The sequence below is a fragment of the Festucalex cinctus genome, chromosome 1, assembly GCF_051991245.1.
Source record: "Festucalex cinctus isolate MCC-2025b chromosome 1, RoL_Fcin_1.0, whole genome shotgun sequence".
In the NCBI taxonomy this organism is placed as follows: Eukaryota; Metazoa; Chordata; class Actinopteri; order Syngnathiformes; family Syngnathidae; genus Festucalex; species Festucalex cinctus.
The window spans coordinates 6,014,772-6,028,160 of record NC_135411.1 but is presented as its reverse complement, the minus strand read 5'-3'; the positions used below and the strand labels follow the sequence as shown (position 1 = coordinate 6,028,160).

General features: G+C 38.5%; 1 protein-coding gene across 1 annotated transcript in view; it reads right to left on the bottom strand.

Annotated features, from left to right (window-relative positions):
- Positions 1-13,389, bottom strand: part of LOC144006473 (uncharacterized) — a 28,844-nt gene that overhangs the window by 2,437 nt on the left and 13,018 nt on the right. Inside the window, exons 6-8 of the mRNA XM_077505333.1 lie at positions 12,640-12,771; positions 9,022-10,341; positions 5,659-5,853 (exon numbers count right to left, since the gene is read on the bottom strand). Coding sequence (XP_077361459.1) covers positions 5,659-5,853; positions 9,022-10,341; positions 12,640-12,771 — 1,647 coding nt within the window. The remainder of the gene's footprint in view (positions 1-5,658; positions 5,854-9,021; positions 10,342-12,639; positions 12,772-13,389) is intronic.

The window sequence follows — 13,389 nt, the reverse complement described above, 5'->3', positions numbered from 1 at the left end:
GAATAAAAGTCGACTAAGTCGGTCGGGTCGACCAGAAAAAGTGGTTGACACAAAAACACATGCGTCAAAGTTATTTTGATGATTTTAAAAAGCATATTTGTGGCACCTGGACGTTGCAGGGAGGCCCGGAACCAATATTTTGGTTCCGCACGGACACTTACTGCTGACGGACTTCAATACGCCACTACCAAGTTGCTTCTTAGGGTTTGTTTGTGGTGTCTTTAGACTGAAAAGGGAGAAAAGTAACATCGCTACATGTCTTGTGTTTGTAATAAAACAATCCGCGTGGAAATCGCTCAATAAACTAGACTAAGTGCAATTTCTCATAAATTGCGTGGGAATGCTGAAAGTTGAATGCTAAAAGCGGAATACTCATGAAGTAAATTGAAGGACGACTTATGTGAAAATAAAGTAACTAGTAATTTCTAGTAGTAGTAGTAGTAGTACTAATAGTTGTATTACTACTAACTAGTAATTACTAGTCATAGTAGTAGTAGTAATAGTTGTAGTCGTATTACTAGAACTAGTAATTACTAATAGTGGTGAATGTGTCATTGAACATTAAATAGAATGCAATAAACATAACGTGTTAATTGAATGATCATGAAAGATACATTGTGTGAAAATTTCAAATGATCAATTGTAGATGAATCATAAATGAGAAGATGAAATACAACCAGCCGAAGGTGGGATTCGAACCCTCGCCTCCTGTTTTCCAGGTCCGCTTCAGTACTCTCCCCATTCAGCTACAGAGGACTTGCTGTCATCGTTGAAGTGTGAAATGTAATTGGGAGATGTCTTGCTGAACCAATGAATGTGTCTTTTGAACATTGAATTGAATGCATTAAAAAAACGTATGCCAAATGAATAATGGAAGATATATTGTTTGTAAATTACAAATGAGAAATTGTAGATGAATTATAAATGGAAAAAAAAAAATTGAACTGCAGCCAGTATTAGGTGGGTTTTGGACCCTCGCCTCCTGTTTACTGTTCCATGTGCTGCCGCACTATAAACTGTGCTCTGTGGACCGGTGCGGCCCGTCCCGTCGTAATTAAAAACTTACTGTGCCTTCATCAATCACCAATTGTTTGAATTTTTGCACAAATTCGTTGGCCGTTAGTTCATACATTTACGAAAAACTATCGGAACACCTCATGGGCCGCGGGATGAATGAAGGGGACGCTGCATAGACACCGATCGAGTATACGCTCATAGATACCTCTGGTAGAGGTTCCTCTTAGCCAATGGGGTGCCAGAACGATGCACAAACACCGATCTAGTATTTACGCTCGTAGGTACCTATGGTAGGAAATAGGGATAGACCGATAATCGGCCGGGCCGATTATCGGCGCCGATATTTGGCATTTTGACAAATATCGGCATCTGCCATTTTTTTAATCTGAAGGCCGATAAAGCTCACTGAGCAGGGAATACTTGCGAACGTAGCGAATTTGGGGTTTTCATCAGGATTTGTAAGATGTTCGCAGTCAGTTTTTATTTGTCGAATACACATTTGGAACATATTCACACAATTTTTCACCGCGAAAATCTTTTTGAAACGTTTTTACGAACCCTAACAAAAACCCCAAATGAGCTACATTCACATGAATTTGTTACTCAGTGAGAAATTATATATAGTTTGAAAGAATTCCCCCCCATTTTACTGCAAATGAATATCGGCTTGAAATATCGGTTATCGGCCGACTTGACTACAAATAATCTGTATCGGTATCGGCCTTGAAAAAACCATATCGGTCTATCACTAGAAATAGCCATAGCCGAAAGTATGTTGCGTTCGATAATGTATTTTTACCTTCGTATCTAGAAATTTCTTTCGTAACAAGAGGCAATATTTTCCCGTTGAGGCGTTTCGTAACTCGAAAATTTCGTATGAAGAGACGTTCGTAAGTAGACGTTCCACTGTATCCGGTTAAGGTGAAGGGTAATGGGATTTTTATTAGGTTTTAGGTGAATTAATGAGTATAAATTTACACGTATTTGCACGCACGCACACGCGCAAATACGCACACACATACGCACGCACACAAACGCACACATACACTTAAAAAAAAACAAAAGAAAAAAAAGTGCGGAGTGTTTTTTATCGACTCCAGAAAGTTGTTACAACCGGGGTTTAGTAGCCCAAAACGAGAGCGAGCGTCGAATACGACTTTGGCTGGCTGCGATCAACTGATCAAACTTCCTACGCCACCAAGGGTCCCGGATTTGCTCCGATCACTTTGTCACAGGTAAATAGCCCACCTTCGAATATGATCAGCCTTATTTTCTTGTCGTTAGACAGTGACTTACTCTGTTAAAAAAAAAAAAAAAAAGTGCATGGTTTTGTTGTGACCAGTATGCTGATTTTGCCCTGCTGTTAGCCGGCGAGGCCATCACGAAAACAAACAAAACCATGCTTTGCTGATTTTGTTGTTTCTTTCAAATGATGAAACCAGGAAAGTGATTTGTTGACTAGCATGAATCTTATTTCTTTCTTAGGTTGTGCTGTGCTGCAATTATTGCACATAATTCTATCATTCTATCTATCTATGGGTAGATTTCCATTAAAAACATGTTTGTAAATATCTGACTGGCTATAAACGTCAGACTTAAATTTATTTCACATATTAATATCAAAAGAATTAATACAGTTTCTGTTACATAACCTCATGGATACTGATGAAATATTAATCCAGTCGCACAGCCCGAGTACGTGTTTTAACTCATTGACTGCCTTTGACGAGTATACTTGTCAATTGTATTTTTTACAGCGGAGATAAATGGGGGCGAATCTGAGCATGCTCCACAGTAAATATCAAACTTGGAAACAACTTTACTGATGCCCAACCCCCAGTAGATGACATCATTGCCCCATTTTATACCAAATAAACACAGTTTCAGAGTCCATTGGAGAAATGGCTGTATTTTGGCAAACCTACATTTTTCTACTGTCAATTATAAAAGAACGGGACGAGGCAAAAAGTAGGGAGTCTATTCTGTTATGTGGTAGATTCGGCTTTTTTTCGGTATTGAAAATTTTGAAATTCACTATACAGTGGCACCTCTACTTACGAAATGAATTGGTTCTGGAAGAAAGTTCTTAAGTAGAAAATTTTGTAAGTAGAGACACGTTTTCCACGTAAATGCCCTAATCCGTTCCAAGCCTCCCAAATTTCAGACATAAATGTTTTATAAAGCATAAAAATGCATCAAAACATGTAACAAATACATGTTACAATTAGATTATTGCACAATAAATGAGAGTTGTGCATAATGTAATTAACAAAGAATAGAGTAAAGAATAAAAATGATGGTCATTTACCTTTTTAACTCATTCACTGCCTTTGACAAGTATACTTGTCAATTGTATTTTTTAGAGCGGTGCTAAATGGGGGCAAATCTGAGCATGCTCCACTGTAAATATCAAACTTGGAAACAACTTTACTGATGCCCAACCACCGGTAGATGACATCATTGCCCCATTTTATAGGAAATAAACACAGTTTCAGAGTCCATGGGAGAAATGGCTGTATTTTGGCAAACCTACATTTTTCTGCTGTCAATTATAAAAGAACGGGACGGGACAAAAAGTAGGGAGTCTATTCTGTTATTTGGTAGATTCGGTTTATATATAATTATTGACTGTAATATCACGTGAGTATTGGAAATGTAAAAATGTTCTAGAATGACTGGCAGTGAATGAGTTTTTAACTGCTGTCCTCTTCGTTTTTTGCCCTCTGGTTCATGTTCTCCTCTCTCAGAGATTATTATTTTTTTTTTTTTTGGCCTGGTGTTTTGTAAAGAACTGATCTATGGATGTTTTTTTTGTTTTTTGTTTTTTTTTAATAAACAATCCTTCGTTAATGTCCAATGCAAGCATCATTTTGTGAGCAAACACCCGACTGGTGAACACTTTTCCGGGCGATTCTTTTAAACAAATTCTGAAACTTCATGGAAACTTCCGGTATGGCGAGGCATCTTTAAAAAAAAAAAAAAAAAAAAAAAAAAAAAAAATGTCCCATCTCGTCGCAATTAAAAACTTACTGTGCCTTCATCAATCACCAATTGTTTGAATTGTTGCACAAATTCATTGGCCGTTAGTTCATACATTTACGAAAAACTATCGGAACACCTCATGGGCCGCGGGATGAATGATGAGGACGCTGCATAGACACCGATCGAGTATACGCTCATAGATACCTATGGTAGAGGTTCCTCTTAGCCAATGGGATGCCAGAACGATGCACAAACACCGATCTAGTATACGCTCGTAGGTACCTATGGTAGGAAATAGCCATAGCCGAAAGTATGTTGCGTTCGGTAATGTATTTTTACCTTTCGTATCTAGAAATTTCTTTCATAACAAGAGGCAATATTTTCCCGTTGAGGAGTTTCGTAACTCGAAAATTTCGTATGAAGAGACGTTCGTAAGTAGAGGTTCCACTGTAATGGCTGGCAGTGTATGAGTTTTAATGTTTGGGCCGTACATCCGCGGAACGCGCCGCACAGGCCAACTTCAAAACAAAAGCCCTCCAATTCATACATGGACGTCGATTCAATCGCCTTGTTACTTGAAATTGACCAACGCAACGCGTGACATCTTCCGGGTCAAGGCGGCAAGCTTGACTAGTCTTCAAGTGACTGTCGACTTCCAACATCAACACAACGCCACCTCGAAATTGTATTTAATTGCCAATTACTCTGAGAAAGTTACTTAGTCTGTTAATTAGTATGTCATTGCATGATACGAACAAGTCTCCGGCGTTAGCAACTAGCCACGGGAGCGTAAACTCACATAATGACGTGTAGCCATTAATGTTAGCCTAATACGATCAATTACTTTAACTCGCGTAAGCAACACTGGGTTGTCAGCTGGCCAAATGAACTTAAACTACCGCTGATAAGCTCAAGTTATACGTTTCGCTGCTATTGGTAATTATGCGACCCGCTCTGTCGTCAAGTGTCCGCATGTCAGAGACGTTTTGTGAGTGACAAATATACATCGTTTGGATTAAAAAAAAAGAAAAAAAGTCAATTGAGATTTCTCCAAAAACGCATTGATTTGTGAATGGATTAAATTAATTTACTGTGTATAGTAGGGGTGTAAAAAAAATAAAAATAATCGATTCGGCAATATATCGCGATACTACATCACGCAATTCTCGAATCGATTCAATAGGCAGCCGGATCGGTTTTTTTAACATCCATTTTTGATGAAAAAATATTCAACAAAATGTCTAACTTTCACACCTTAAGCATGGAAGAATGTTATATTAATGGAACATTAAGCCTTAATATTTGATTTCAATGCTGTTCTAACATGAAAAAGGTTTGTTAAAAACAGTGGCTCACAGTTATAAAACTGAAGTTTGAGATCAATAAATAATACATTTTTCATACAAATCTTATAGTGTACATGTACAAGTTTACTGAATGGTATTTTCTAAATTTGAGTAAAAAAAAATCGCAACAATCCACTTGTAAATTCATATCGGGATTAATCGGTATCGAATCGAATCGTGATCTATGAATCGTGATACGGATCGAATTGTCAGGTACGAGGCAATTCACACCCCTAGTGTATAGTAATGAGGAATGCATTGAATTTTCAACGCTATAGAGCTCAGCAATGGGAGAGTTAAGAAGTGTACAAACCTGCTGCGTGTAGCACAATTCGAGGCTGCTCGCAAACATCGTCCAGCTGTTCAAGATGTTGCTCGTTCTCTTCTTTTACTCCAAAGAGGTCCTCCTCGTACTTTGGCGTCGTTCTCGCATCCATTTTGGCACAATAATGTGAACCAAAGTCACACTTGATCTCTTCTGGACGACGTGTTAATGTGTTTCTCTTTGCTAGCGGCTAGCTAGCTAAGCTAAGCTAAACTAAGCTAACTAGGCCGAGAAACATCCACGCGCGCCGAAACGAGTTTAGTTTCCACCCGCTGAGCTTTCATAAATGTTGTTACAGTCCTTCAAAGTAGTGATGTGTGTCCTTTGTGGAGGCTGCATTCGGTTCGGCACCAAATCGGAAAGATTTATTTAGCGGAGAGCGTCTGGTTTTGTGAAGAAACGAAAGAAGACATCCGGCGGAAGTCAGGCAGGATGACACGCCCCCGCTGCAATATGATTGGCTGCTGGAAATTGTCCGGAGGCTTCAGCGCCGTCATCAAGTCATCGACAGATGTCGCCATTTTTTTTGCTGCAGTTCGAAAGTAAAACTGCGAGGCGGTCTCGTTATTCTCATGTTCAGTGTTTTGTTCCCGATATGTAATATTTTACTGCCTGTTTCAATTGGACTTATTGAAAAAAAAGCTCCAGTTTATTGTGGTGAATGTGCAGTTTAAAAATTCGCCATCAAAGATGAAGAAGAATTTTGAGGTAAAACTGAAAGTTTATTATCAGGGACGACATTTAACCACCAAATGTTACGAGTTTAATAGACTATTTTTTTCTTTTTTTTAAAAATTGCTTTATTGAACCAACTGTTGCAAACTTACAGTAAATGTCAACAAGACGACCAACCACTGCAACAATCAAACAAAGAAAAACAAAAAACAAATATTAAAATGCCAGGGGAATAAAATACTCAAAACAAAACAAAAATATATGAATGAAAATAAAATGTCACTTTTTTATCCGTATAACTGAAATTTCGCACATGCATTCAAAGTCTTCACAGCCTTTTTATTCTGGCAGCCACTGAATGATTGCATATATAACTGACAGTTTTTATAAAATAAAATAAAAAATAGTGGTTTGTGAGTCCCAAATTTACATTTGTGTTTGTAGAACTTTGCTCATATAATTAGCAAATTTACCACAAATACCAACTCTTTGGCATATTGACAACAATTGACAAAAACAACATGCTCATAAAACAAAACATTTTCAATAACATTACTACAAATAAATCTTACTAGATCCTTCCATAGTTTTTTTTTTTAGTGAGCTCACAATGCCAGAAAAGATGTGACACAGTTTCGGGAAAAGCTAAACAAAACGAGCACCTAGTGTCAATATCATTTTTAATTTTTTCCATGAAATGTTTTACAGGGTAAATTTTATGTAGTAAAAAATGTATGAGGCAACAACCAGACTTTAGTCCACATTATATTCCTATGTAGAGCGTTCCTATAAGATATAATGTTTTTCTTGACCGCTTATTCCTCACAAGAGTCGCGGGGGGTGATGGAGCCTATCTCAGCTGGCTTCTGGGCAGTTGGCGGGGTACACCCTGGACTGGTTGCCAGCCAACCGCATTTGATTGTCTATCTTTTAACCCGATGGCTAACAACCATCCACGCACACAAGCACACCGAGGGACAATTCGGAGCGCCCAATTAACCTGCCATGCATGTCTTTGGAATGTGGGAGGAGACCGGAGTACCCGGAGAAGACCCACGCGGGCACGGGGAGAACTTGCAAACTCCACCCAGGAAGGCCAGGAAGCCTGGACTCGAACCCGAGTCCTCAGAACTGGGAGGCGGACGTGCTAACCACGCAACCGCCCTAACAGAATCGACACACCTACAGGACTGAGTAATATTTATGACAAAATGTTGAGATTTTCTGCTTATTGTCAATAAGGATTCCATCAATAATTAATTGAAGTATTGAATTGTATTTGGCTTGTTTTTTTTTTTTTCTAACTTAACGAAATAAAATGACATCTTGCTCCAACCATTTCTGTCGAGACCTGATAAAGGCTCCTTTGGCTTTTGTTTTATAAACGTCATCTAAGGATTTTTGAAGTTCTGCCAATCTTAATTTCTCACCTTCACTCATGTTCTCAGGAAGTATATTGCAAAGAGATATTATTTCTGAAGTTAATTTTTTTCCTCCAAAATTCTCCTGGACTTAGCAAGATCGCTACCATACCTTCTCATGTATTTTCCAATTTCTAATTTTAGAAGCTCCCAGTTTCCAGTCCCAAGACACCTTCCTTTTGCGCCTTATTCCAGTATAGCTTAATAAGTTTAGTTAGCTGTAATTCAACACAATTATGACTTATGAGTGAATTATTCAACTTCCAGTAAAATAATCCCCTCTGATTATAATCACTTGGACAAAAATCAATCCTAACAGATATAGCCTTATGATCACTTAGCGGTATTGCTAAAATTTGGACATTAACTCATTCAAACCCAAAGACATATAAATACATTTTTTAAATACTTTGTCCTTCCCTACCAAAGACATATTTATACGTTTTTTTTTAATGTTTTTTCTATGCTCGAGCACACAGAAGGCTTTGATGCAGGTTCTGACCCGAAGAGGTCGCTTAAAGCAATGGTAGTTATGACAACAACAACAAAGAAATGTTGGCAGCAGAGTATAAGAGATCAATCAGGGCCATGTTAAAACAACACTTTTTTGATTTGTGAATAATGATGGAACTTAGCTATATTCTAATGCTAGTTGTTGCAAAATGGAAACACCTTTTTTATTTTTTATAAAAGAAGAGACTTAAATCTTTCTTTGGGTAGGTTCCATGTTTGTATAGCAATAGAACACAATATTCTGTGGGCCTTACAAAATCAGTCAAAATCCAGTTGCTTCAGTGAAAATAGCTGGGAGTGAATGAGTTAACGACAGGCAGAGATTTAGAAACAAGCCCAAAGTCTAAACGAGACCGTCAGGAACCACTTTTGTTGCTCCATGTATAAGCCCTAATATTTGGAGATTTTTCTCTCCAAGCATCAATAAGGTCATATCTGCTCATTAATATTTTCAAAGTAGAGTTGGAGGTTGAGTGTGTACCTGGTGGCCATCGATCTCAATACTCTCATCCAAAACTACATTGAAGTCCCCTCCAATCAACATATAAGCATCTGGAAGTTTTTGATCCAATGTATCTAGAAATTTGTCGTTGTCTGATTTGAAATTGAAACCAAAAATATTTATTACAATAACTATTTTGATATTTGAGCTAATGACTAAAAAAAACAAAATGACCTTCATTGTCAGACTCACTATGCAAAATATCACGACTAAATGTATTTTTTAAGCGTCAGAGATCACTGCGATTGTCACCAGCACACTCGTGTCTCTCAGAAAGCTTTTTACAAGAGAATCTTTTAGCACAAACATGGCAACTGAATGGTTTCTTCGCAGCGTGTCTTGTTAAACTTGACTTGTGAGAGAAGCTTTTGCCACAGTCTGAGCAGGAAAAAGGTTTTTCTCCACTGTGTGATCTTTTGTGTATTGTTAAAACTTTTTTTTCGGAGAAGCGTTTGCCGCAGTCTGAGCAAGCAAAAGGTTTCTCCCCAGTGTGTGTTCTTGTGTGTTTTGTTAAATCTGACTTATTAGAGAAGCGTTTGCCACAGTGGGGGCAACCAAAAGGTTTTTCTCCAGTGTGTGTTCTTGTGTGATTTTTTAAATCTGAGTTATTAGAGAAGCGCTTGCCACAGTCTGGGCAGGCAAAATGTTTTTCACCAGTGTGTGTTCTTTTGTGTCTCGTTAAATGTCCATGGTCAGAGAAGCTCTTGCCACAGTCTGAGCAGGAAAAAGGTTTCTCTCCGGTGTGTGTTCTTTTGTGTCTCATTAAATGTCCATGGTCAGAGAAGCTTTTGCCACAGTCTGAGCAGGAAAAAGGTTTCTCTCCAGTGTGCGTTCGTGAGTGTATTTTTAAATTTCCACTGCCATAGAAGCTTTTGCTACAGTCTGGACAGGCAAAAGGTTTCACCCCAGTGTGTGTTTTTGTATGTTTTGTTAAATGTGACTTATTAGAGAAGTGTTTGCCACAGTCTGGGCAGGCAAAATGTTTTTCTCCAGTGTGTGTTCTTGAGTGGTTTGTCAAATGTGACTGCTGAGAGAAGCTTTTGCCACAGTCCGAGCAGGAAAAGGGTTTCTCTCCAGTGTGTGTTCTTGTGTGTATTTTTAAATTTCCCTTCTCATAGAAGCATTTGCCACAGTCTAGGCAGGCAAAAGGTTTTTCTCCAGTGTGTTTTCTCAAGTGAACTTTCAAATTCCCTTTTGAACTGAATGTTTTCTCATCATCATCATCATCAGTGTCAGAAGACTGTGAACTTTTGTCATCACTTTGTGCTTGTGTTGGTCCCCAATGGTCTGCATCACTTTCTGTCTTCATGTGTTTAGGAGTTGAGATGCTGCTTGGAGGCTCCGCCCCTCTGTCCTCCTCACACTCGCCGTTATCGTCATCTTCACTCTTTAAAGGGGCAAAGGTCAGTGGTGACTGATTGACATCATTCTCAACCTCCTCCTTTTTGACACAAACTGGCTTTTCCTCCTCTTTAATGTAAGCATGCTCTTGCTCCTCCTTTTTAACATGAGGAGACTTCAGTTCCTGCTGCTCAGGACGAAGATATATTTCGCCAACATCTGCAGGACACAAGAAGACAAATACAAATTTGGTTAAGTCAAATCTCAAGAGCGACTTGATATTGTACATGATTGTTTCTACAGTGGCTCCTTGATTTGGGCCCACTGCACACGATGTAACGGGCATTGATTCTAAACCAGGCAGAAGCATTTTTATTGCACACGTTATTCAAGCCACCCTTTTCAAATAAAATGTAAACATAATAGTGTAAACTTAGCGCAATTGTATAAATGACAGATTGAAATGAAACAAAAATTGTTCCGGTGTTTTTCGCCTGAGAGATCTAAACATAATATAAAATCTTCAAAAGGAAATTTATAAATAAAGAAATGTGATTAACATGTTTACAAACAGTTGCCAAGTAGCATGACAATTAAATGAGGTCGGATAACAGTCTTGGAACTCTTACACAATCCTTAAAAACTTAAATTCTGTATACTATGAAACTATTCAAAACTATTACTGACTACACTATTCAACCAGCCAACAGACAATTTCACAACTTCAAATTCTTTGCCAGGAATACCATCATATTCGGTGGTGTACGCGGGTCATGGACTAGATGGAGGTTCAGCGCTTGGAGGAGAGGCAGTTTTGGAAAATTTGACCACTTTTTTCCTGTGTATGGTGCTCACCACGAATGCAGCAGCTGCTTGTTTATGCGCTAGCTTATAAGCAAACTTAGCTTGTAGCAAACGTGTGTGACGTCATGCATGTTGAGATCACGTCTCTGATCAACTGCTGAAAGGAGACTGATTTCTGTCCTCTTTCATCTAGAGTTGCTTCAATCATCGAAGAGTATTTAGGAATGGAAGAATGCTGATTTGTTGTGATTGTATTGGTGTTAATGTTTTATGTTATGATTGTTTTTTTGTCTTTCTGTCAAGCGCTTTGTGACAGCTCAGGCTGTTTGAAAGTGCTATATAAATAAACTTGAGTTGAGATATTAATAGATATTACATATCCATCTGGTACCTTTAGTATGTTATTAACTAATTTGCTCCCAAAAACGTATAAATACGTTCTATTTTAAATAATTCCATGCTCCAAAAGACGGATTTATACGTTGTTGTTTTTTTAATGCGAGAACATACAGAAGGCTATGATACAGCCTTTGAAATGAAGGGAATGTTTGAATCAATGATAGTTATTACACAAATGGCCAGAAGATGGCAGAAGATGGCAACCAGGGACATGTTGCAATGAGCTCTTTTCTCCACTGTTTTAAACAGATTTGTGAATAATATATTTGTTTTTAGATGAAAGAAGAGACTCTAATCTTTCTTTTGGTAGGTTCCATGTTTTTATAACAACAGAACACAATATTCTGTGGGTCTTTCAAAATCAGTCAAAATCTAGTAAAACAGCCGGGAGCGAACGGGACTGCTTCTGTAAAAATGGCTGCGAGTGAATGAGTTAAGCAGTTGAAGTGCAGCCTTCACACTTGAAAGAGGGTGTAGAGTGCACTTCACTTTACAAATGCCACTTTACTGTACTGTATTTAATTTAATTGATTTAATTCGACCTCAGGTGTAATAACCTTATTTATTGATTGATTCAATTTTTATTTTATTTTTTATTATCATGAATTCAATCTCTAGTGTAATAACCTTATTTATTGATTGACTGAATTATTTTATCATCTGTTCTTATTGCTGCTGGAAATGTACATTTCCCAGAGGGAGCCATCCCAAAAGGGATCAATAAAGTCAAGTCTAAGTCTACATAACTTAATGCATATGATTGTAGTTCGCTGTATATCCGACCTCCTGTATCCAAACCAGCGCCACACGACGGAGAAAGCTCCTATTTTAGGCACCAAATCTTCTTTTGAGTACCAAGTCGATGCTGCTGTTCTACTCTCGCTGTCCGGCATTGTTGTTTATGCAGGGAGAACAACCCCTAATTTGTGGAAGGTCGTTCCAAAGGCAGGCAACGACGACGCAACTTTTTTACATCCACAAAATGTTCGAGGACATGCTCACATCATTTTATATCAGGTAGTTTTTCCTCTTTTTCCACATACAGTGGGGTCATAACAGTAAACTCTGGTTGTAAATTCCAGGCAGACGTGTTTAATAATGTGCCATGTTATCTTCAGTGAAACAATCACTTTTTTTTTTTTTTTTTTTTTGCATAAGCATTCAAGTAATTTTGAACAAAAAGTTAAGATTATCACATAATGGATGAAATTACTTAAATGTGTACAGTAATGAGGACTGCATTGATTTTTTTTACGCTAGTAGAAGTGCAAAGCAAGGGAGAGAGTTAAAAAAAAAAAAAAAAAGTGTACAAACCTGCTGTGTGTAGCACAATTCGAGGCTCCTCGCCAACATCATCCAGCTGTTCAAGATGTTGCTCGTCCTCTTCTTTTACTCCAAAGAGGTCCTCCTCGCACGTTGGTGTCGTTCTCGCATCCATTTTGGCACAATAATGTGAACAAAGTCACACTTGATCTCTTCTTGACGACGTGTTATGGTGCTTCTCTTTGTTAGCGGCTAGCTAGCTAAACTTAGCTAAGCTAAGCTAACTAGGCCGAGCGCACCGAAACGAGTTTATCCACACACTGAGATTTCATAAATGATGTTGTAGTCCTTCAAAGTGATTATGGGGCGTCCTGTGTGGAGGCTGCAGTCGGTTCAGCACCAAATTGGAAAGAATTATTGAGCGGAGAGCGACTGGTTACGCAAAGAAACGAAAAGATGACGCGCGGCGGAAGTTCAGCAGGAGGACACGCCCCCGCTGCGATATGATTGGCTGCTGGAAATTGTCTGGAGTATTCAGAGCAAGCATTGTCATTAAATTATCGACAAATATCGCCATTTGCTGCAGTTCGAAAGTAAAACTGCGAGGGGGTCTCATTATTCTCTTTTTTTCAGTGTTTTGTTCCCAATATGGAACATTTAAATGACGGTTTCAATTGGCTAGCGCGAAACTACGACGCAACTTGCTTTGCAACCACAAAAAATAACTGCGGTCAGGCCAGCCGCCCCAACGATATTTAATACTGTGCATTACGGTAACATGCAGACATGCCGCTGCGTTGG